A 24,606-nucleotide genomic window follows, 5' to 3' on the forward strand; every position below is an offset into this window, starting at 1 on the left:
AATATATGTTAAACATAAAGCACCATTGGATAATACTCTAGTCACAATGAATGGTCCTTGCCAATTCGGGGCAAACTTGCCTTTTGCTTCAACCTGATGTGGAAGAATACGTTTCAGCACTTGCTGACCCACTTCAAACTTTCGGGGACGCACCCTTTTGTTGTATGCTCTTGCTATTCTTCTTTGATACAACTGGCCATGACATACTACTGCCAATCGTTTTTCATCAATCAAGTTTAACTGCTCCAAACGGGTTTTAACCCATTCATCATCATCAATCTTAACCTCAGCGACAATCCGAAGGGAAGGGATTTCAACTTCTGCAGGTATTACCGCTTCAGTGCCATATACCAGCAAATAAGGAGTTGCTCCTACCGATGTGCGAACAGTAGTGCGATATCCCAACAACGCAAATGGTAATTTTTCGTGCCATTATTTTGAACCTTCTACCATTTTCCGAAGTATCTTCTTTATGTTTTTGTTGGCTGCCTTGACTGCTTCATTCGCCTTGGGCCGATATGGGGTAGAATTGCTATGTGTAATCTTAAACTGTTGACATACCTCTTCCATTAAGTTACTGTTAAGATTAGCACCGTTATCTGTGATGATCACCTTTGGGATTCCGAATCGACAGATGATATTTGAGTGAACAAAATCGACCACTGCTTTCTTGGTCACCGATTTGAATGTTTTGGCCTCAACCCACTTGGTGAAATAATCAATGGCTACCAGAATGAACCTGTGCCTGTTGGATGCTGCTGGCTCAATTGGTCCAATAACATCCATGCCCCAAGCGACGAAGGTCCATGGTGCCGATATTGTGTGCAATTCCGATGGTAGAGAATGAATCAAATCTCCGTGTATCTGGCACTGATGACATTTGCGCACAAAACTGATACAATCTCGCTCCATGGTAAGCCAATAGTAACCCGCTCGGAGAATTTTCTTTGCCAACACATATCCGCTCATATGGGGTCCGCAGACTCCCGAATGTACTTCAGATATGACAGTCGTAGCTTGTCTAGCATCTATGCATCTTAATAATCCAAGGTCTGGTGTTCTTTTATACAAAACTCCTCCACTTAAGAAGAATCCATTTGCCAACCGTCTAATGGTTCTCTTTTGATCCCCTGTGGCTTGTACTGGGTATATCCCCATTCTGATGTACTTCTTGATGTCGTGGAACCATGGTTCACCATCAAGTTCTTCTTCAATCATGTTGCAGTAAGCGTGCTGATCTCGGACTTGAATATGTAGTGGATCCACATAAGCTTTGTCTGGATGGTGCAACATTGATGCCAGGGTAGCCAACGCATCGGCGACCTCATTATAGACCCTTGGAATATGCCTGAACTCCACTGATCGAAACCGTTGACAAAGATCATGCAAACATTGTCGGTATGGTATGAGCTTCAAGTCTCGTGTTTCCCATTCTCCTTGAATTTGATCTACTAGAAGATCAGAGTCTCCCAAGACCAAGATTTCCTGGATATCCATGTCTGCAGCTAGCCTTAGACCCAAAATACAAGCTTCATATTTAGCCATATTGTTGGTGCAATAAAATCGAAGCTGAGCCGTAACAGGATAGTGATGCCCGGTTTCAAAAATAATCACAGCTCCTATACCGACTCCTTTCATGTTGGCAGCCCCATCAAAGAAAAGTTTCCAGCCTGGTTTTTCAATTTGCTCCAGTTCACCGATATGCATCACTTCTTCGTCGGGAAAATAAGTTCTCAATGGCTCGTAATCTTCGTCGACCGGATTTTCGGCTAAATGATCGACCAATGCTTGGGCTTTCATCGCAATCCGAGTCACATAGATGATGTCAAATTCTGTGAGCAATATCTTCCACTTTGCAAGTCTCCCTGTCGGCATAGGCTTTTGAAAAATATACTTCAACGGATCCAGATGCGAAATGAGGTATGTAGTGTAGGATGACAAATAATGTTTCAATTTTTGAGCTACCCAAGTTAGGGCGCAACATGTCCTTTCCAGATGAGTGTACTTAACCTCATAAGCTGTGAACTTCTTGCTAAGATAATAGATGGCCTGTTCCTTTTTGCCGGTGATGTCATGTTGCCCCAGTACACAACCAAATAAATTTTCCAAGACTGTTAAGTAAAGAATCAGAGGTCTTCCTGGTTCGGGCGGGACCATCACGGGTGGGTTTGACAAGTATCCTTTTATCTTATCAAACGCTTCTTGACACTCATTGGTCCATTTGACCGCAGCATCCTTCTTCAGCAATTTAAAAATAGCCTCACAAGTTGTCGTGAGCTGAGCAATAAACCTGCTGATGTAGTTCAACCTCCCTAACAGACTCATTACTTCAGTTTTGTTCCTCGGAGGTGGCAATTCTTGAATGGCCTTGATCTTTGATGGGTCTAACTCGATGCCTCGCCGACTAACTATAAATCCCAACAGCTTTTCGGATGGAACACAAATGCGCACTTGGTAGGGTTAAGCTTGAGATTGTACCTGCGAAGTCTCAGGAAGAATTTCCTCAAATCCCTAACATGGTCGGCCTGATGCTTTGACTTTATGATCACATCATCCATGTATACCTCAATCTCCTTATGTATCATATCATGAAACACCACAGTCATTGCTCTCATGTAAGTTGCTCCGGCGTTCTTCAAACCAAAGGGCATTACCCGGTAGCAATAAGTTCCCCATGGTGTGATGAATGCCGTCTTTTCTGCATCTTCTTCATCCATTAGAATATGATGATACCCAGTATAGCAATCCACAAAAGATCCTATCTCATGCTTGGCACAATTATCGATCAAAATATGGATATTGGGTAATGGGAAGTTATCCTTTGGACTTGCTTTGTTGAGATTGCGATAATCGACGCATACTCTGATCTTGCCGTCTTTCTTTGGCACCGGAACGACATTAGCCAACCAAACAGGGTATTGAGTGACCCGAATGACCTTTGCATCCAACTATTTGGTGATTTCTTCTTTAATTTTCACACTCATATCAGTTTTGAATTTCCTCAGCTTTTGCTTGACGGGAGGAACCATTGGATCAGTGGGCAATTTGTGGACCACTAAATCAGTGCTCAGACCCGGTATGTCGTCATATGACCATGCAAAAATATCTTTGAATTCGATGAGTGCTTTAATTAACTCTTCCCGGATCTTTGGCTCGAGGTGGACACTTATTTTAGTCTCTCAGATATCATTTGTATCTCCTAAATTGACGGCTTCTGTATCACTCAGGTTGGGTTTGGGTTTTTCTTCAAAGTGAATTAACTCTTTACTAATCTCTTCGAAGGCCTCATCCTCATCATATTCTGATTCGTAATCACAATCTACTTCTTGAATTATTATTTCAGAATCAGATTGATTTTTAAGATTGGGCTGAGGATTCCTTATGCATGCCATATCACTAGAGCAAGCGTAAAAAGAACTGTATAGAAAAGAGAAGAAAAACTATCAGGAATGATAATGAAAGGGAAACTGTATTTCATTAAATGATGAAAGATAACAAGGTTTGCACACTTCAAACAGACTGCAAGATAAAAATCTGGATTACAACCCTGGAATAACCCAAACAAACTGAAGGAAAATCAAAATAAACTACCAAGACTCCTTTCGAATGGGGAGAGGAGTGGCTTTCCAATTATTAAGCTTTGTCTCTGGCCCAACGAATTGAATTTCTGCGTTGCTAGGACCTTCACCACTTTCCACCATGTTCACATTGTCAAACAACTTTTCAAATCTTTCAATTAACTCTTCGTCAGGATTAATCATAGATTTAGGAATTGTTGTTATTGGGCTATTTCTGGTACCGGACTTGACAAAAGATTTTGAAAGATGTGGGACTGGCTTTGGGAGGACCCATGCCTTCGATTTTAGCTTTCTGGCCTTTCTCACGTCTGCGACAGTGGGTATGAATCCCAAACCAAATGTTCCCAAGTTCTCGGGAAGAGATACTGGTTGTATGATGCTTTGCAAAGATGAGCCCAAACCTTTACCGAGTACAAAACCATTCTTCAACATCTCATAGGCTACCATGACTGATGCGGCGGTTATTTTTGGATTTGGAATGTATTTCCCCTCCGGAATTTTCTCTACCAACATTGTGTCAGAAACCTGGTGAACCCACGGTCCGTGGTCATTTTTTATTTCAATGACCGGTACAATGGCATTGTTGTGAGCACATAAGCTGTCTTCCCCATGCACAACTATTTCTTGTCTATCCCATTCAAACTTGACTACCTGGTGTAGTGTTGATGGGATTGCTTTAGCAGCATGGATCCATGGTCGACCCAAAAGTAAATTATAGGAAACAACTATATCCAACACCTGAAACTCCATTGTGAATTCAACTGGCCCTATTGTCAGCTCCAGCACTATGTCCCCAACTGAATCTCTTCCTCCACCGTCAAATCCCCGCACGCAAATACTGTTCTTATGGATCCTCTCCTCTTCTATTTTCAACTTGCTTAGAGTGGAGAGAGGGAAGATGTTTGCGCTTGACCCGTTGTCAACCAATACCCGGGTCACCACGGAGTTTTCACATTTTAATGTGAGGTAAAGAGCTCTGTTGTGCTCAGTATCTTCTACAGGCAATTCATCATCAGAAAATGTGACACTTTTTGCATCAAAGATTTTGTTGGCTATTTTTTCCAAGTGATTCACGGAGATCTTATCGGGAACGTGTGCCTCATTCAAGATCTTCATTAGAGCTTGACGGTGCTCGTCCGAATGAATCAGTAATGACAATAGTGAAATTTGAGCGGGCGTCTTTCTTAATTGTTCCACGATAGAATAGTCATGTAGCTTCATCTTCTTCAAGAATTCTTCTACTTCTTCTTCAGTCACGACTTTCTTCATTGGTGTTGGATTATTTTTAGCTCTTCTCAATTCCTCGGGAGTAAAACACCTTCCCGAGCGAGTCAAACCCTGTACTTCACAGATTTCTTCCTTGACTTCTTTTCCTTAGTACATTACCGCTACCCGTTCGTAGTTCCATGGAATAGCCTTGCTGTTGATTACTGGTAACTGGGTTACTGGCTTGATAACAACCCGATCTATGCGGGCTCCTTCCACGACTATGATGGGTTTGCTGGACACTCCTGGTACAATCACCTTTACCCCTTCCCGTTTCATTGCAACTTTGCTCGAAGATCCCTTCTCAACTGCCACAGATGGCTCAACACTGTTTTTGCTCTGCTTGAGCACCGACTTCTCATCTGCTAATTGTTCATCTCTCTTGGCTTCATTAGACCGAATCATCATGACGGTCTGTGATGGCTTCTTGGTTTCTCCCTCTGCATGCACTATTTCTATCATATTTGCCTCTTGATGGGCCGACATCGGATTTCTGTTGATATTGGGTGCTTCGGGAGCTTGAACTTCAATTTTATTGGTATCAATCAGCTCATGTATTGCATTTTTAAGTGCCAGCACTTTTCTGTATCATGACCTGGGGTACCAGAACAATACTCACAGCTAACAGTGTAGTCCAGATTCTTTAGAGGAGGATTTGGCAGTTTGGATTGTATCGGCCTTAGCATATCTAATTGTTTTAGCCTGTGGAACAGACTAGTGTAGGATTCTCCCAACGGAGTAAAGGTTTTCTTTTTCTGTAACCTTTCACCCTTGAGTGCTTGACTAGGCCTGAAACCTGGTCTGGGAGTATTTTGATAGGTTCGTGAATATGGATAAGTATATGGTAAGGCAGGAGCACGCCAATGAGCGTGGGCAGGTGGTTGGTTGTATGCTTGTGCATGGTGGACGGAAAAATGAGGTTCTGATGGGTGATAGTAGTGTTGGGGTAAATTGTGGTGATAAGTTGGTTGGTGGGATCGAGGTTGATTGTAGTAGTGAGGTGAACTTCTAGGTCCGAACCAAGTTCCCGAATCAACCATTGCCGCTTCCTCTATTTTCTTCTTTCCAATCCCTCCTACGCTGCCTTGAATAGCCTGAGTAGTCGCTTTGATAGCCGAATAGCTCATGATTTTATTCGACTTGAGGCCTTCTTCTACCATGCCCCCAGTCTTTACTACTTCGTTGAATGACTTTCCCATATCTGAGACCAAATGGCCATAGTAAGTAGGTTCCAAGGCCTGTAGGAAGTAATCTACCATCTCACTTTCCTTTATTGGGGGATCCACCCTTGCTGCTTGTTCCCTCTACCGGAAACCATATTCTCTAAAGCTTTCACTGTGTTTTTTCTCAAATTTAGTCACGGCTAGTCGATCTGGAATGATCTCAAGATTGTATTGGAAGTGACAAGCAAATTCCTGTGCCAGATCATCCCATGTGTACCATCTCCCATGGTCTTGGTGGGTATACCATTCCAATGCTGATCCGCTCGAACTCTGACTAAAGTAAGACATTAATAATTCGTCTTTTCATCCAGCTCGCCTCATCTTGCTGCAAAAACCCCTCAAGTGGACTACTGGATCACCATGCCCGTTGTATAGATCGAACTTGGGCATCTTGAAACCGGCCGGTAATTGCACATTTGGGAACAAACATAGGTCCTTGTAGGCCACACTGACTTTCCCTCCTAACCCCCGCACGTCTCGGAACGATTGTTCTAAGCTTTTAACTTTCCTGAATATCTCTTCCTGTTCGGTATTTTTGACTGGCTTATCAATTTCTGTCGGGAGGTCAAAGTGGGGAGTATATGAATGAATTTCTGAAGCTTTGAAGGTGGGCTCCAAGGGGTAGTATTAGATGTCCTAGGCCTGGAATATAGGCTCACTAGGAGATTTGTGGAGTGTAGCTGGGGGAGGTGCTACGAAGACAGGAGTTACTGGTGGAGGAGGGTATGGAATTGGTTTAGGGGTGGAGATTGTGGTGTATGAGAAGTGGTTCCTCGGTAGTGCTGGTAAATGAGAAAACTCGGGGATAGATCAGTGGAAGGATGATCCTGAGTTTGAGCTGGTGGTGGGGTGGAAGCAGGGTTAGCAGGGTAAGCTGGGGGTGATTGTCCGGTAGACCAAGCCCGATACATCTCGACCATCTGTTGCTTAAGTTTAAGCATCTCTTCTTTCATTTTACTGACGTCCAGCTCCTCTATCTCAACACCTGTGTCGACATCCGGGATAGACATGATTTCGGGTATTGGTCCTTTTGATCTGGTTTGATAATGATAATGTGCCAGTATACTCTAGATAAACTAACTGCTTGAATTCTGGAAAACAACAAACTTGTTAGTTTTTAGAATTTAACACATATGCAATTACACGTTGAGATGTAATGTACCTAGGCAATTAACCATTTTCTATCATGTATTTGCTCGGTTGCTTGTGTCATCCAAGCTTTTCCTAATCATTCTTTTTATTGTCACTCACTCCTATTTTTATTTCCCTCCCTTTTTCATTTTATTCTTTCTTTTGGTTGTGGTCGAATCTTATAGAGATTGCCTACATATCATGTCCTTGCATGAATCAGACCGTGCGTAGTTCTGGCGAAAGCAATTATTAATACTCTTATTTATTCTTTAACCAATGAAACAGTGCAAAGACGGAAATGACATTACATTTGGACAACATTTTAAGAAAATGGTTTAAAAGACTTGACACGGACTCAAACTAAAACATGACTTATTATATAAAAAGCTCCAACAACTATGACTACACTCCACTCCCCACTCTTTGTTTTCAATCATTGGAATATCTGCTCACGGTGGGGCTTGACCCGGCTGACTTCCTAGTGTACGGTACATTCTTTCTAACTCCATTGCAAGATGACGGACAAAAGTAGGTGCATGCTCTAGAAACCTTTCATAATCCATCCCTTGGCAGTTTACATAACTTTGAGAGGTGTAAACAGCCAAATTATGGATTTGTGCTCTGAAATCTTGGAGATTTTGGTCTTGGTTTTGCAATTACTGTTGGTGAGTGGTGGCTATATCTCTTATGCGGTCTTCGCGATCTAAAGCCGACTCCAATTGAGCTCGAAGTCTGGCCTGATCGAGTCTTGCCTGTGCTCTTTCCCTATCAATATCTGCGTGCTGATGTTCTCTATTGTACCTTCTCATTTCTTCCAATTGTGCATGGAGTTGAGCTTCTGAATGTATCCAACGGTCCTTCTCTTTCTTGAATTGAGCCATGTCTTCTTCGAATCTTATTACTTGGCGTTCCTTATTAGATTTGGCCTCCTCATTTAATTGTATGATTTTTTCCTTAGCTTTGTCTAATGCCTTTTCAGTCTTTGTCAAGATGGAGTCATAATCTTGCATTTTTTCTATCAGATAGGCAATGATTTTCTGATCTTTCCAACTTCTCACTGGCGCTTCAGAGGCTTTCTTCATCTATTGAAATTGAGCGCGGGGATTTTTATTCTTGCTAATCAGACTCTTCTTTTCACCTTCTACTTCTTGTGCTTGTAAGTCTTTCTCCAAATTGAGGTTCCTCAGACTTTCTTCTAAGGCATGAATAGTTGCTTTGTACCCCTTTTCCTTTTCACCCCAAGCCAACCGTTCTTGGCTTTTATCATCAAAGGCTTGAACATGCGGTCTTTTTATGGGCCTTCTAAGATCAGGTTCCGGTGCATCATCCACGCAGGATCTTTTCTCAAACCACCTAGCATATCCTGGATTTATCTCGCCTTTCGCAGGATCTGGAACTCGAGTATCATCTTTCAAGTATCGACAACCATTCCAAATTTGCTGGATTAAAGCCTCGGGGAGAGTGGCTTCGGGGTGTAGCTCGATCACTTGCATACTCAAATCTTCATCATCAGGCACCACTTGGTATCTCCCTAGTTGTCTCAGAACTTTCTGTGGCGCATACGGCTGGACGCTTCTTAAACCCAACAACAGCAAATAACTCTTCAAGGTTGACATGTGTATCACTTCTCTTACCGGGAGCCATCCCAAGGTCCACTCAATTTGACTTGCCATTAAAGATCTTAAATAGGATATCCAGGCTTCCACCCCTTCTGGAGATTTATAATCTTTTATTCTTTCTTCATAACTCTCGATGAAATTGTCCTTGCTTGGACCATACTGCATGAACTTGGGGTGATGTCGGAGATGTTCAGTCAACCACATTTGCAACAAAATATTGCACCCTTCGAAGACTTTTGCCCCTGATTTATATAAAGTCAACACCCGATAAATGTCTGAGAGAATGATCGGGGCAAGGGTGTGATGGTCCTTGGTGGTGAGGACTTGTACGACTCTGGCTATACGAACATCAATCGTCCGCTCTTTGTTTGGGAAGACCATGACTCTCAGAACAGCCACCATGAAAGCGAAACGACGGTGAATCTGCCAGGTGTCCTTGTTTTGTTTGTTAGTAAGGCCCTTTTCATGAATTTCAAATCCATCCGGCTTTCTGAACCTTGAATATAGGAAGTTGAAAGAACAACACCCTTTGACAACGTTGCTTTTTCTGATTTGATTACTGATGTTCAGAAGACCAAAGAATCAATGTACTGAAGGAGCCTTTGGGAATATAAGATTCTGGTTTCTCAAATCTCCGTCAAAACCGGAATATCCAGCTATCTCTTCTAATGTGGGAGTAAGCTCGAAATCAGAGAAGCGAAAGACATTGTGAACAGGGTCCCAAAAAGTCACTAGTGCCGTAATCAAATCGTCGCGTGGTTTAACTTTCATAATATCTGTGAGAGCTCCCAAATACTTAATGACCCATTTCTGACCATCTCTTCCTAACTCATGCCACCACATCTGAAGCCGAAATAGAAACTCATCTATATCTGTGAATGGTGGGTTTTGGATGGTGCTCATTTTGTATCTGCGATTGATTTTAACAAAAATCAAGACTCATTTTGAAAACAAACATTCATAAAAAAAACTTTATGATGAAGATTTTTTTTTACAGTTCGTAAGAATAAAACCATTTTTTTAAATAAAAAAAACGACATTTCCTTTCCTTTTCAGAATTTTAAACTATTTTGGAAATTTTCTAAAACAACCCATTTTCTTTCTCGGTTCTCACAATGATTTTCTATCCTTTCCCATAAGCTGGTCAACATGCAAATCCGAGGCAAATGAATGCACAAGTAACAAGTATGATGCATTAGGATGGTCTTTTCATTTCGGGTGCACTTGTCCTAGACAGACCCAACCCCTGTATTGAGTCTCCAAAGTCAAATGCACATGATGCAAACAAACGTTCCTACTAGGGATCCGGCATGAAGCTGAGTTATTCTAAGTGAAAAACCTAAGGCATACTGTTCTAGACCTGGCTTACCCAAGCGGACAGCTTGAGCCGAAGTGAGGGCAACGTACCGGGAGCACGAAAGTCTACCCGGCCTAGTTACTTGTCCCAACTTCGTTCTATTTGGTATGAATTCTGATAGCATCAAGAACAAGGATATAGTTAAGGACAATGATAGAGATGATAGAGTTTTGGAAGCTCCAAGGCCATTTACAAGATCTCAAGCTAAAGAGTTGCAAGCTAAGATTGCTAGACTTCAATGGCAAATAAACAAGCTTTTAATTGTAGAGGAAGAGCTCAAGCCCAAAGGAGATGAATTGTCCAAGTTTTACAATTATTTGGTAGTCCAAATTAAAGTCCAAGAGGAGGAAGATTGGGTTACCAAATCAGCCCTTGAAGTCTACCAATAGGGCTCAAAATGACCTTAAAAGAGGTCCAAAAGGGGGTGTTTCAAAAGGAGCCCAATTGGAGTCCAAACCAATGGCCCAAACTAATAGTTTTAAGGCCCAAATCTGCCCAAAAGGATTTGGCCGCCCCCCACTTAATTTTGATGGCTTTTGTTACCCCTTAAGAGCCACCTACCTAAGTTTGCTGGCTATTGTGACCCCTAGCAGCCCCCTGCCTAATTTAGATGACTTTTTAGCAACCCCCTACATTATTTTAAGTGCTTTTAACTCCTATAAATAAGGAGTTCTTCTCATTCATAAGACACAACATTTATTGATTAAGTATATCATACTTTGAGAGTTCTTTTGAACCTTTGTTACTTGTGCTTTGAGATTTATCTTTCAACCTTTACTAGTTCTTAGTTCAAGGTAGTAAGATTACTTCTCTTTTATGATATCTTTGATTCCTTTGTGGTATTCTTAGAAGGCGATTAATACTAGTTATTAATTGTTGTCTCAAGTTACTCGTAAAGTGGTCAAGATCCGAATCTATTGTTTTGATTTGCTTTTTAAGTAAAGGCGTTTGATTTCTTCCATAAATCAAGACGTTGTTACTTTGATCTTGTCAAGGCTATAGAACTTACGTTCTTGGAAGTTCTTGGAATTCTTTCTTTGAATTCTTCCCATATCCTTTATTTTCATCTCTTTAATTCTAGTTGTTCAATTCCTTGTTGTTATTGCTTCCGCATTTACTTCTCAAATTCTTACTCTAATTTGGATTCTCGACCTAGTTGTTATCAAGTGGTATCAGAGCGGTTTTTATCAAGATTTCGTTCTTGGTAAGTCTTGGGATTTCTTGAATACTAAGAGCAAAAAAAAGAAAAGAAAAAAAATTAAAAAAAAAACGAAAATCAGTTTTTAGAACAAAAAATAGAATTGCGTGCTCTTCGGGATATTTCTTTTGTATCTAATTTGTTACCAAAAATTAACAAAGGAAACAAGAAAAAAAGAGAGATGGCCGAGAGAAAGAGAGAGAGGGCAGCAATTTGAGAGAAGAGATAAAAAAGGGTTTGAATGAAAAAATAGACAGTCTTGGTGAGAGGAAAGAGGTTAAGGAAAGAAAAAAAGAGAGTTTTTATATAAAAACCAAAGAGTGTTTAAATGCAAGAAAAGAGGGGCTGCCCATAATACTACTTACTTACAAAGAGACTTTGATTAATTCTGAGTTGCTAACTTCTTCTTTGCCAAGTAGTATTTCTTCTCTTTTGCAGGATTTTGAAGATGTCTTTCCAGAAGATATTCCTAATGGATTGCCACCTTTACGTGGCATTGAGCATCAAATTGATTTTGTACCTGGATCACAAATCCCAAATAGGCCAGCCTATAGGAGTAATCCAGAAGAGACAAAAGAACTTCAAAGGCAAGTTGAGGAGTTGCTTGAGAAAGGTTTTGTGAGAGAGAGCATGAGCCCTTGCTCGGTTCCCGTCCTATTGGTACCAAAAAAGGATGGAACTTGGAGGATGTGCGTGGATTGTAGAGCAATCAACAAGATTACGGTAAAGTATCGCCACCCTATTCCTCGTCTTGATGACATGTTGGATCAATTACATGGATCCAAAATCTTTTCTAAAATTGATCTAAAAAGTGGTTACCATCAGATTCGAATGAATCCTGGAGATGAATGGAAAACTGCTTTTAAGACCAAATATGGGCTTTATGAGTGGTTAGTTATGCCTTTCGGCTTGACTAATGCACCTAGCACTTTCATGAGATTAATGAATCATGTTTTTAAGGATTTTCATGGAAAATTTGTTGTGGTGTACTTCGATGATATCTTGGTCTTTTCTAACACTTTAGAAGAGCATGTAGAACACCTAAAACAAGTTTTTGAAGTTCTTAGAAAGCAATTTTTATTTGCTAATCTTAAAAAGTGTACTTTTTATGTGGATCGTGTGATTTTCTTGGGTTTTGTAGTTAGTTCTAAAGGAGTTGAGGTTGATGAAGAGAAAATCAAAGCAATAAAAGAATGGCCTAAACCTAAGAGTGTAACTGAAGTTAGGAGTTTTCATGGACTTGCTAGTTTTTATAGGAGGTTTGTGAGAGACTTTAGTACCATTGCTTCTCCTTTAACTGAAGTTATTAAAAAGGATAAGATTTTTAAATGGGGAAAAGAACAAGATGATGCTTTTAACTTGTTGAAAGAAAAGTTATGTTCTGCTCCATTGTTACAATTGCCTGATTTTTCTAAATCTTTTGAAATTGAATGTGATGCTTCGGGCAAAGGAATAGGTGCTGTTTTGATGCAAGATTCTAAACCTATTGCCTACTTTAGTGAAAAGTTAAGTGGAGCCACATTGAACTATTCCACTTATGACAAAGAGCTATATGCTTTGGTAAGGGCTTTAGCCACATGGCAACATTACTTGTGGCCAAGAGAGTTTGTCATTAAAACTGATCATGAATCCTTGAAATACTTGAAGAGTCAAGGTAAGCTTAGTAGAAGGCATGCTAAGTGGGTTGAATTCATTGAAACGTTTCCTTATGTAATTTCTTACAAACAAGGGAAAGAAAATGTTGTTGCTGATGCACTTTCAAGGAGGTATGTCTTAGTTTCTACCCTGACTTCTAAATTAATGGGTTTTGATCAAATCAAGGGACTTTATGCTAATGATGTTGATTTTGGCAAAATTTTTGCAGATTGTAAGTTGAGTCCTTTTGAGAGGTTTAACCTCCAAGATGGCTTTCTCTTTAAGGAAAATAAGTTGTGTATTCCTAATTGCTCTTTACGTGAAGTATTTGTAAGGGAAGCACATTGTGGAGGGCTTATGGGACACTTTGGAGTCCCAAAGACACTAGACATACTGGCCGAAAATTTCTTTTGGCCTGGAATGAGAAAAGATGTTGAAAGAATGTGCGCACAGTGTTTGGAATGTAAACAAGCTAAATCTAAAGTGTTACCACATGGTCTTTACACGCCATTACCTGTTCCTACTTCGCCTTGGATTGATATTTCCATGGATTTTGTGTTAGGTTTGCCTAGAACAAGATATGGTAAGGATAGTATATTTGTTGTGGTAGATAGGTTCTCCAAAATGGCTCATTTTATTCCTTGTTTAAAGACTAATGATGCCTCACATGTTGCTGATCTTTTTGTAAAAGAGGTTGTCAAATTTCATGGTATACCTAGAACTATTGTTAGTGATAGGGATGCTAAGTTTTTGAGCCACTTTTGGCGTGTGTTTTGGGGGAAGTTAGGTACTAAATTGTTGTTTTCTACTTCTTGTCACCCACAAACTGATGGACAAACTGAAGTAGTTAATAGAACCTTAGGAAACATGTTGAGGGCTGTTTTGAAAGGTAAATTAACTTCATGGGAAGATCACTTACCTATGATTGAATTTGCTTACAATAGAACAATCCATTCTTCTACAGGTATGTCTCCTTTTGAGGTTGTTTATGGTTTTAATCCCTTCACTCCCCTTGATTTATTACCATTACAAACTAATGATATTGCTAATCTTGATGGTAGGACAAAGGCTGAGATGATGAAAAAAATTCATGAACAAACAAGGCTTGCAATTGAGAAGAAAAATGAGCAAACTGCCTTGAGAAAGAATAAGGGACGAAAGCAAGTTATTTTTAAACCTGGAGATTTAGTTTGGGTTCACTTTAGAAAGGAGAGATTTCCTTCCAAAAGGAAGTCAAAGTTGCATCCTAGAGGAGATGGCCCATTTCAAGTCCTTGAAAGGATTGGAGACAATGCTTACAAGTTGGACCTTCCTGGTGAGTTCCAAGTAAGTGCCACATTTAATGTTGCTGACTTATCTTTGTTTGATGTAGGATCGAATTCGAGGACGAATTCTTTTCAAGAAGGGGGGAATGATAGCATCAAGAACAAGGATATAGTTAAGGACAATGATAGAGATGATAGAGTTTTGGAAGCTCCAAGGCCATTTACAAGATCTCAAGCTAAAGAGTTGCAAGCTAAGGTTGCTAGACTTCAATGGCAAATAAAGAAGCTTTTAATTGTAGAGGAAGAGCTCAAGCCCAAAGGAGATGAATTGTCCAAGTTTTACAATTATTTGGTAGTCCAAATTGAAGTCCAAGAGGAGGAAGATTGGGTTACCAAATCAGCCCTTGAAGTCCACCAATAGGGCTCAAAATGACCTTAAAAGAGGTCCAAAAGGGGGTGTTTCAAAAGGAGCCCAATTGGAGTCCAAACCAATGGCCCAAACTAATAGTTTTAAGGCCCAAATCTGCCCCAAAAGGATTTGGCCGCCCCCACTTAATTTTGATGGCTTTTGTTACCCCTTAGGAGCCACCTACCTAAGTTTGATGGCTATTGTGACCCCTAGCAGCCCCCTACCTAATTTAGATGACTTTTTAGCAACCCCCTACATTATTTTAAGTGCTTTTAACTCCTATAAATAAGGAGTTCTTCTCATTCATAAGACACAACATTTATTGATTAAGTATATCATACTTTGAGAGTTCTTTTGAACCTTTGTTACTTGTGCTTTGAGATTTATCTTTCAACCTTTACTAGTTCTTAGTTCAAGGTAGTAAGATTACTTCTCTTTTATGATATCTTTGATTCCTTTGTGGTATTCTTAGAAGGCGATTAATACTAGTTATTAATTGTTGTCTCAAGTTACTCGTAAAGTGGTCAAGATCCGAATCTATTGTTTTGATTTGCTTTTTAAGTAAAGGCGTTTGATTTCTTCCATAAATCAAGACGTTGTTACTTTGATCTTGTCAAGGCTATAGAACTTACGTTCTTGGAAGTTCTTGGAATTCTTTCCTTGAATTCTTCCCATATCCTTTATTTTCATCTCTTTAATTCTAGTTGTTTAATTCCTTGTTGTTATTGCTTCCGCATTTACTTCTCAAATTCTTACTCTAATTTGGATTCCCGACCTAGTTGTTATCAACTTCTAACAGAAAGGTGGGCCACGCGCACGTGTGCACCATAAATTCAGAAGACTCAGAAAGAAGAAGGGTTTCGTAGCAGTTTTATATATACAATTCAGATAATATCAAAGCGGTAAAAAGCAACATTTAGCACATTAAGCATAAACATGCAAAAATCAGATAATAAATAAAGCCAACTATAACAGTTATTCTAAGCTCGAATTCTTGAACCCTGAACCAGAGATTCTGGGCTCTCATCCCCAGCAGAGTCACCAGAGCTGTCACACCTCCTTTTTACCTTACACCCGAGAGAAGGGCATACGTAAAGAGAGCTTTTCCAATCAAAGGACAACCGAAACGGGATTCTTTATTTATTTCAGAGTCGCCACTTGGGAGATTTATGGTGTCCCAAGTCACCAGTTTTAATCCCGAATCGAGGAAAATATGACTCTATTTACCATTCTGCGAACCAGAAATCCGAGTAAGGAATTCTATTAATTCAGGAGAAGGTGTTAAGCACTCCCGTATTCCGTGGTTCGAGCACGGCCGCTTAACAATTTATACTTGGCCTAATTATCTGACTTATTGCACATTTTTGAACATATTGCATAGTTTTAACTTTTATTACCGCTTTTAGCTTGACTGTTTTTAGAATTGTCTTGAAACGAATCACGCATGCGTATATTCATTTTTTTTATGTAAAGAATCATGTCACGCGTACGTGTACACAATTGAATTAATAACATTTTTTTATATATAAGAAAAACGAATTTGGCCGCAGTTGCGCGTGCTTAAAACAAAACTATGGACATTTGTCATTTTTGTATGATTAAATGGTAAGCTGCGCACCTCGGACTATATGAGATAATTTAATAACCTCCGAAAAACCCATTTTTATTGAGAAGATTTGTTCGACGTTGCGCGAACGCATACTCTAAATTGTCTTTAGAATTGTAATTATGTCACGCGAACGTGTCCACAACTACACAATAATATTTTAAATGGCCCTATAGATTTTCTACGAATGTTTATTATTTGTATTTCTATATTAAATATGAAAGCCATGGGAATTTACTGAATGGAGTGCCTCAAGATTTCCAGAGAATCAAGATTTATTAGGTGTTGACCATAGGTTATATGATTTAAATGTGTGAATGACACGCCTCAAAACTATTCAACTAGAAGAATTAATGAGATAATAAAAGATTAATTTGAAACTAAAATTACAACCTTGCTGTGAACACAGTATCCGTAATTCGCTTATGTGCCTTAGAGCTTGATAGTCATATTCACAAGTTGTTTATTCTCTTCCTATGCTTAGGACCAAGTGTATGTGTTTTAATACTTGCCAAGTGGTTTACTTGTAAATTTAGGAGGAAATTAGTTGATAAGCATACCATTTGTTTCATAAAATTTCCATTATTCTACTCGGAGCAAACTCCACTTTGTATATCTTTTACTTAAAATACCGAAATCAGTATTCATAGATCCAATCCTCTTCTACACAACTGTTTTTAGTCCAAAGTCCTAATTATTCTATTAATTCGCTTATGACGATTGAGTTTTGGACGGACAAAATCAAACCAATTATTATCTAGGCTTATGCAAACTATTTACAAATACTAAATCTATACCTTGTAATAATGTTGACATTATTTTTATATATATATTTTTTATAAGAAATGGGCTAATTGCACTCCTAAAGTAAAATAGGCCATTTATCGTTAAGAAGGAAAACTAATTTACAAATTGATTTAATAGACAAATTCACACTACATATGCCGCAAATACACATCTGAACCTTTCGAAAAATTCCAATATCTTAAGCGTAATGGATTATATCAATTTACCTCTCACTTATGGTTATCCCCACAGCTAATCTAGTAATCGGGGTAATAATGTACATACTATAAATGAATCAGCAAGGTTATGCTCCTGTGGGAAATGGTCCATCTACCACATGCCATGCAAGGTTATGCTCCTTTGAGATACACAATTTTTAGCGTTATACAAAAATTATACCTATAGGTTCCAGGCTCGATATTTGAGTCCCAGTAGCACCAAACTATAATTAATAATTATGTGTTTGTTTTATAATTTAAATTCATATTTTTAATAACTTAATTGTACAAATTATATATATATATATGCACCTATGGGTTCCGGGCTCGATATTTTGAGGCCCAGTGGCACCAAACTATCATTAATAATTATGTGTTTGTTTTATAATTTAAATTCATATTTTTTTTAATAACTTAATTGTACAAATTATTATATATATAGCTATGGGTTTCGAGCTCGATATTTTGAGGCCCAATGTCACCAAATTAACATTAGTAATTATGTGTGTTGATACAATGATTAACTTAATTGTACAAAGTTTGCATTTTCAACTACCAGTATAAGATACTTAAACAAAAGGAATTCTAAGCTAAAATACTACACATTACTACGCTACAAGGCTCTAAATTTTACTACACTAAAAAGGTCTACATTTTATTATGCTAAAAAGGTCTAAATTTTACTGCGCTAAAAAATAATTTAAACTAAACATAAACAACAAATAAATTTAATTGCAAATAAAACACAAAACGACATGAAAACACATATATATAAATCAGGATATTAACAGACAAATTTATATTCTTTTATAAAACACTAATATTAAATCCGGATAAATTTAACATACTAGTTTCGGAAAAAAAAAAAAAAACACAAACTGAAATAGAACGCATACAAATCAAATAATATGCATTATTATAAAAGTTCAACTTAAAATAAACCGAAATACCTCGATTTAGAATTTTCGGAAAGCAAATAGATTGAAATTTTGACTCCGGAAGTATGAATCAACAATAATACGAAGCTCTACTCGAATATGGGACCTACGTTCTTCACCTTTTATGTGACTGGGGACCCAATTTTTTTTTAAAAATAGTGGGGTAGCGGGTATGGGAGTGGGGGACCAAGAAGAAGAAGATATAAAATATTGAGGAAGAAGAAGCAGAATGGTCGTCTTGAAGAAGACGGCTCGTTTTTTAAAAAAGGGGTATAGCGCCGGGTATTTGATCGATATACCTATTAGTGTCAGCTTTCTATGTATAGCGCCCAAATACTGGGCGCGATATATTAACGGCACAATTAACGTTAATGTATAGCGCCCAGTATTTGGGCGCTATATATAGAAATGTCATCTTTTTTTTACACCTATTAAGGTGCTATTTGTCCAAAAGAACCACATTTTGGTTCCGGACTCGGAAACAACCCAAGAACTCGCTCACTTTACTTGCAGTTTATAAAAGGAGCCTAAAATATAAAATTTTATACATGGACCTAAGAACTTTGAAATCAATTGGTCAAAAGTGCCTATGTAGGCTAGGATACGGGAAGATACTAGTGATCAACTTTAAATAGTTTAATTTACTGTGGGAGCAGTTGCGAATTTGCAGTTTTTCACTAATTTACAATATGCTACCTAAGAGTGACACTAAAGCCACAAACGAAGCCGCAATTATTGCGAAAGTCCATTTTTAGCATCTTTCCGACTCTAATGGAGTAGTAGATAAAATCTTTCAAATTCTTCGCTTTCACAAGATATACTACAACACTTTAACAAAAAATTACTTTGGGTTGCATATGTCCAGGGGAGAGTAGAAGGGACAAAGGATTACAGGAATAAAAGGTGAGATTACTCATCTCATGTTTGGTATATTTTTTATTTTGAGATTAACAATTCTGGGATTGTTTATAGCACAATTATGATATTATTTTTATACCATACAATATGTGGAAAAACAATTTCAAAATTACTAATCTCGAGATAAACAACAAAATGACAAGTTTGCCCTTCTCCAATGTTTTTCTCCCAAAGTCTTGATAAGAAAGACAAGTTTAAAAGTTAAAAATAAAACTTTATTCAATTTATGTAGTTTAAACCACACATATGTTTTATAATTATCCCCATATATCTAATTTTTAGTTCAATAAACTAAACATCTAGAAATAAAAATATATCTACTAAATAATATATGTTATTATTTAATCTCCATATTAATGAATTACCACTCAATTCTTAACTGACAAGAATTAGATGCTACAACAGGTTTAAACTTAAAATATCGACTTCTTAGTATTGTCAAAATAGTAAACAAAAGAGAGAAATTTTAAAAACAAACTTTGGGGTTAATTGCGACAGACTTGCATTGTAGATAAAAGTTTTGTACTATGGATGGTCGGTTGGCATCCTTGTAAGCGGGCCTATTGCGTGAGAAAGCAAGAACTAGCTAGTGGGTTCAAATACTGAAAAATTCAAGAGCCCTACAAAAAACTCACAGTAGTAATCAGATGTGCTCAGATCTCACCAGTAATTTCCTTTAATATAAGACATGTACGAGCTGGTGAAACAAAAAAAAAAGGTAACATATGACCAACTTTGAACCTGTTGTGCAATGCTTTTGGGACATGGCTATTTGAAACCATGTGCCTAGAAACAGATACTTATGATTTTCTTCTCCTAAGTCTTACCTTTAAGGAAAAAACATGACAATTGACAAGACATCTTCGCTAAAGGAGGGGAAGAAATAGAAAGGTTAGATAATTATGTTACGTACCTATACCATGTAGTCATGTAGTTGGAGGTCATACAACATTATATTACAACAAGTCAATTGCAACCCAACCAAAATATACTTTGACATAGAAGTATGCTTAACGTGATTATGATTTGATTTATCTCTACTACTAATATATGTGATGGAAGTTTTAAAATGGGAAAGAACTTTTACTGAGATTTTATCCTACTGATTACTGATTCAAACACCAGCTAACAACCTGAAGATCCCAGGTTCAAGCGCAATATGCTACATTTGACGAAAATCACACTTTGATGCCCTGCGACGTGCAAAGATAATTTTCTCTTTTGCCCTTCATGAGATGATATATAAATTATAACAACACAAATAGCTATGACTTGTTTAAATTATAAGTTTCAAAAATTATACTTTCTTATACTTTCATTTAATTAAATACCATCATATAAAATAGGACCGAAGGAGTATAAATTACGGTGGTGAGAGCAGATTTGGAAGCGTGTAATAGACATAGATTGTGAAAGGATAAGGGCCTGTTTGGCCATAAAAAAAAATCACTTTTTTCACATTTTTTTCGGAATTAGTGTTTGTAATGAAAAATTTTAAATTTCACATCGAAGTTGAATTTTAGAATTTTTCGGAATTTGAAAGACTTCAACAAGCTGTCTTTTAAAATTTTCACTTCAAATCACTCACAAAAATTCAAAAACAGCTCCAAATTATATTCATGTCCAAACACAACTCTAATTTTAAATACTATTTTCACTTTCCGAAATTTCACAATTGTTATGTCCAAACTAAGGGTGTTAAACGGGTAGGCAGGGCCGGTCCGGGTTGGGAAAAAATGAAACCGGCCGGGTTTCAATCTGGGCCGGTTACGGGTTAGGGCTTGCCGAGCTTAACGGGTCCGGGTCCATCCAGGTAAAAAATGAACCGTAAGGGTTACGGGTCCAAGGGGCCGAGGTTTTTTTTTTTTTTTTTTTTTTTTTTTGTATTTTGTATATCTATTATAATTTATATTAATATAAAGTAAAAATATAAAGAATACAATGAAGATGGGAAAAAAATTGCACTTATACTTTGCAAGTGCTTTTTTTATTTAAAACTTACAAATTGAAGTTTGCATTTAACAAGTAAATTAACGAAAAAAGAGTAAAACTAAATTTTTATTTAATCTAACAAACTATGAGAAATGAGAGATGAGTGAAGAAATGAAGAAGAGGTGGTGTATTTATAGTTTTTCAAAGGGCTAAATTAGTAATTACAAAAAGTGTTATTTTATAATAAAAAATTATCCAAAAAGGGGCTATTTGTTCAATAATAACGTTGGGCAACGGCCATAAGGCAGCTGACCGTTGCTAATGTTCTTCAACCTTAAAAAAAATTGAAATCTAGCCGTTAAATTAGCCCGGGCCGGTTAACCGGTTCTACAGAAATTTTGGTTGATCAGATTTGACCGATCCGATTAACCGGATGAATGAAAGTAAATGGATCAACCCCCTAATCCCAGTAATCCAGCCCATCCGGCACCTGTATTCTTGTCCGGGCCACTCAGGAAATAGGTTGATCCAGCCCGTATAACACCCTTGGTCCAAACGCCCACTACATAGTAGCATCACTTGGTTCATTTGGTTGCCTTCTACCTAACCTGGCTATTCATTGGCTGCTAGATGTGGTCCATGAAATACAAAAAAAGTTCAATTCACCAAACAGAAAAAAAAAAAATTGAAGCTATCATCATCATCATCATTACCTCCATCACTACTTGAATCCACACACCACACTTTAAATTCCAAACAATTCCCTCTTTAACTTCCTTTTCTTCCACTCCTTCTCTCTTTTTGCACCTTTTTCTTCTTGCTGCCTCTCCTACCCCTTATGTCTCAACTTCCCTTGACTCAACTCTCTCTCCCTTTCTCTCACCTAAAATCTCTCCCTCTCACCGCCCCCACCTCCACAAAAGAAAAAAGGGATTGTACTCCTCAAAATCATGTGCTTTCAAGAATGTCATTATGGTTAGTTGGTTTGACATGCCATGGTTTGTCCTCTGTTTCAAACGACGGTAAGAGCAAAATTTGATAGAACAAGAGAAGAAGATAAGTAAGAAACTTTGGGACAATGAGTAGGAGGATTCTCAGGAGATTTTACGTATTCATTCAACTCGGCTGTTTTTTTATCTGCTCAGGTAACGAGCTTTATCTTCTTCTTATAATAATTGACGTGAATCCATGTCCAATAATGGCTGCATAAGTTTCTTTTGCAACAGATCATCTTATTCTCTCTGTTGTTATGAGCCAAAAAGATGCTATATATGTTGATCTTTTTTCTTTTCCCACTTCTTTGCTTGCTTTAGGATGTTATTTTAGTACTATTTCTTTTGCCCTTTTCCATTTGAGTCTTCTATTAATATATCTTAAAGAACATTTATGTTTAGGTCATTTTTGTGTCTCAAATGTTTCAGTCATAATTCATAAAAGCATAGGAGAATTTGCATGTTAAGTTTCAATTTGAATTCCCTGTTTGAATTATTATCCAGATGGAGTGATTGACTATTGAACTTTTCCCTTTAAAAAGGACAATGATTACTAATTTCGTCTTTTTTTGACTCTGTATCCATCTTTTTCTTTGCTCATCATTTCCCTACCGAGCTTTCTTTTATGCACAAACGACACAGATTATTGGCTGTTGCCTTCAAATTTTAAATGCCTATAGCGCCTCTTTTTTCCCCTGGTCAAATCAAATGTTTTGAGCAAGTAGCATTTAGATTTTAGAATCATATTTCAATTTTTGCCTTGCTCTACAAATCCTAATACTTCTTTCAACAACAAGAATTCCTACCGGCGGAATTTATGGAGGGTAGAGTGTAAGCAGACCTTACCCTGCCTTGTAGGTACCTCGGCTCAATAATACTTCTTTCAGTTTATCATAATAATTCTGCGTTTTGATCAAGCAGCATAAAGTGTATATTGAAAATAGGCATAATTATATGAACATAAATCTCATTTTAATTGCTAAAAGTTAAATTGGAAGTCGCTTCCATTACAAGCAAGGAATCTTAATTCCCTTTAAGTTGCAAATGCAGCAGTTAAAAGTGTTCCAAGCTTAAACTTTTATCCTGCACATTTATCTAATTAAAATCTAAAAACAAATTATCTATTAATGCTGTTGTGAATTTGCAGGTTCAAATGCTACACACATTATAAGATTAGTAGAACAGAATTCTAAGACCATTTCCAGCAGCCAAAAGGACATAACAACTCCAATAACAACAGTTCCAACTGGAACTCTTACCACCACCACAACAACTCCAGTACTGAATCCAACAATCTCAGATCCTGATTCAACAACTAGTGGTCAAGCCAATCCGGTAATGACAACAGGATCTTCATCATCGGGCTCGAGCTGGTGTGTTGCTAGCCAAGCTGCCTCACAAACAGCATTGCAAGTTGCATTAGATTATGCTTGTGGCTATGGTGGTTCTGATTGTTCTGCCATTCAGCCTGGTGGCAGCTGCTACAACCCTAACACGCTCCGCGATCACGCTTCCTTTGCATTCAACAGCTACTATCAGAAAAATCCAATTCCTAATAGCTGCAATTTTGCTGGTGCTGCTGTTACTACAAACACCAATCCCAGTAAGCTAACAATTCCCATTAGTCCTGTAACCAAATCAAAAATTTACTATTTTTACTACTACTACTACTACTTCTACCTTTAATTTCTTATGTAATTGATTAAATTTTAATATGTGTGCAGGTAGTGGTTCATGTCAATATCCATCAACAAGGTGAGATTTTAACATGAATAAAGTTGTATTTTTTTCCCTTCAAATTAAGCATTTGCATATAGAGTTTCTGATTAATGTTGGGAATTGCAGCACAAGTGCATCCATTTTGAATACAACAAATTCAAGCGGTTCGACAGTATTTGGTGCTGGGCCTATTACACCTTCTACTTCAGCAGCTGTCCCTCCAAATAAGTTCCTAAATTATTACTGCCACATCTTAACATGTCTTGTGATACTACTAGCTTACCATGGTCGATGAAAGCCAATTTTATTTCTTGGCAATTTTGGAGGAGACGAGCTTTTTTGACAGGATTATAGATAATTAATATTGGGAAAATGGTGTGACGAGTGATGTCAAATTGGATTAATTGTTTCTTTTTTAATCAATTTGCTGATATGACATCTTGTGTTTAGGGAGAAAAAGAAATTGTGTGCAGAGCTGCTGGATTTGCAGTGTTGATACTATGCTTTTTTGTAATACTGCTACTAGTAGTTATGTGGATAAAAGATCAAACAAGATACGTATGGTCCTTTTTTTTATGCTGTAGCCTAAAAGTTGAGAGGAGACTCTTGCTTGGGAATTGTGTTGAAGGAAATTGTTACACTGACAGTTTCTGAATATTAAACTAGAGAGTGGCGAAGAATAGCTTAGGACAAGATCAGAGGGGTAGCAATCTTCTTTCGCGTTTTGAGTCCAGAAAGGGTGAAAACAAAAATTAAAGTAAAAGAAAGGAAAAGTGAGGACAATAAAAGCAAAAAGGGGCCAAAAGAAAAAAACAG

The 24,606-nt window shown here is 37.9% G+C and overlaps 1 protein-coding gene across 1 annotated transcript; it reads left to right on the forward strand.

The window, feature by feature from the left end:
* The first annotated feature begins 21,934 nt into the window (after positions 1–21,934).
* Positions 21,935–24,391, forward strand: LOC104221858 (PLASMODESMATA CALLOSE-BINDING PROTEIN 3-like). Its single transcript, XM_009772997.2, has 4 exons — positions 21,935–22,224; positions 23,219–23,674; positions 23,796–23,826; positions 23,917–24,391. The coding sequence occupies exons 1-4, from the start codon at positions 22,158–22,160 to the stop codon at positions 24,083–24,085; spliced, it is 723 nt and encodes a 240-aa protein (XP_009771299.1). The 5' UTR covers positions 21,935–22,157; the 3' UTR covers positions 24,086–24,391.
* The last annotated feature ends 215 nt before the right edge of the window (positions 24,392–24,606 follow it).

Source organism: Nicotiana sylvestris, chromosome 7 (genome assembly GCF_000393655.2).
Source record: "Nicotiana sylvestris chromosome 7, ASM39365v2, whole genome shotgun sequence".
NCBI lineage: Eukaryota > Viridiplantae > Streptophyta > Magnoliopsida > Solanales > Solanaceae > Nicotiana > Nicotiana sylvestris.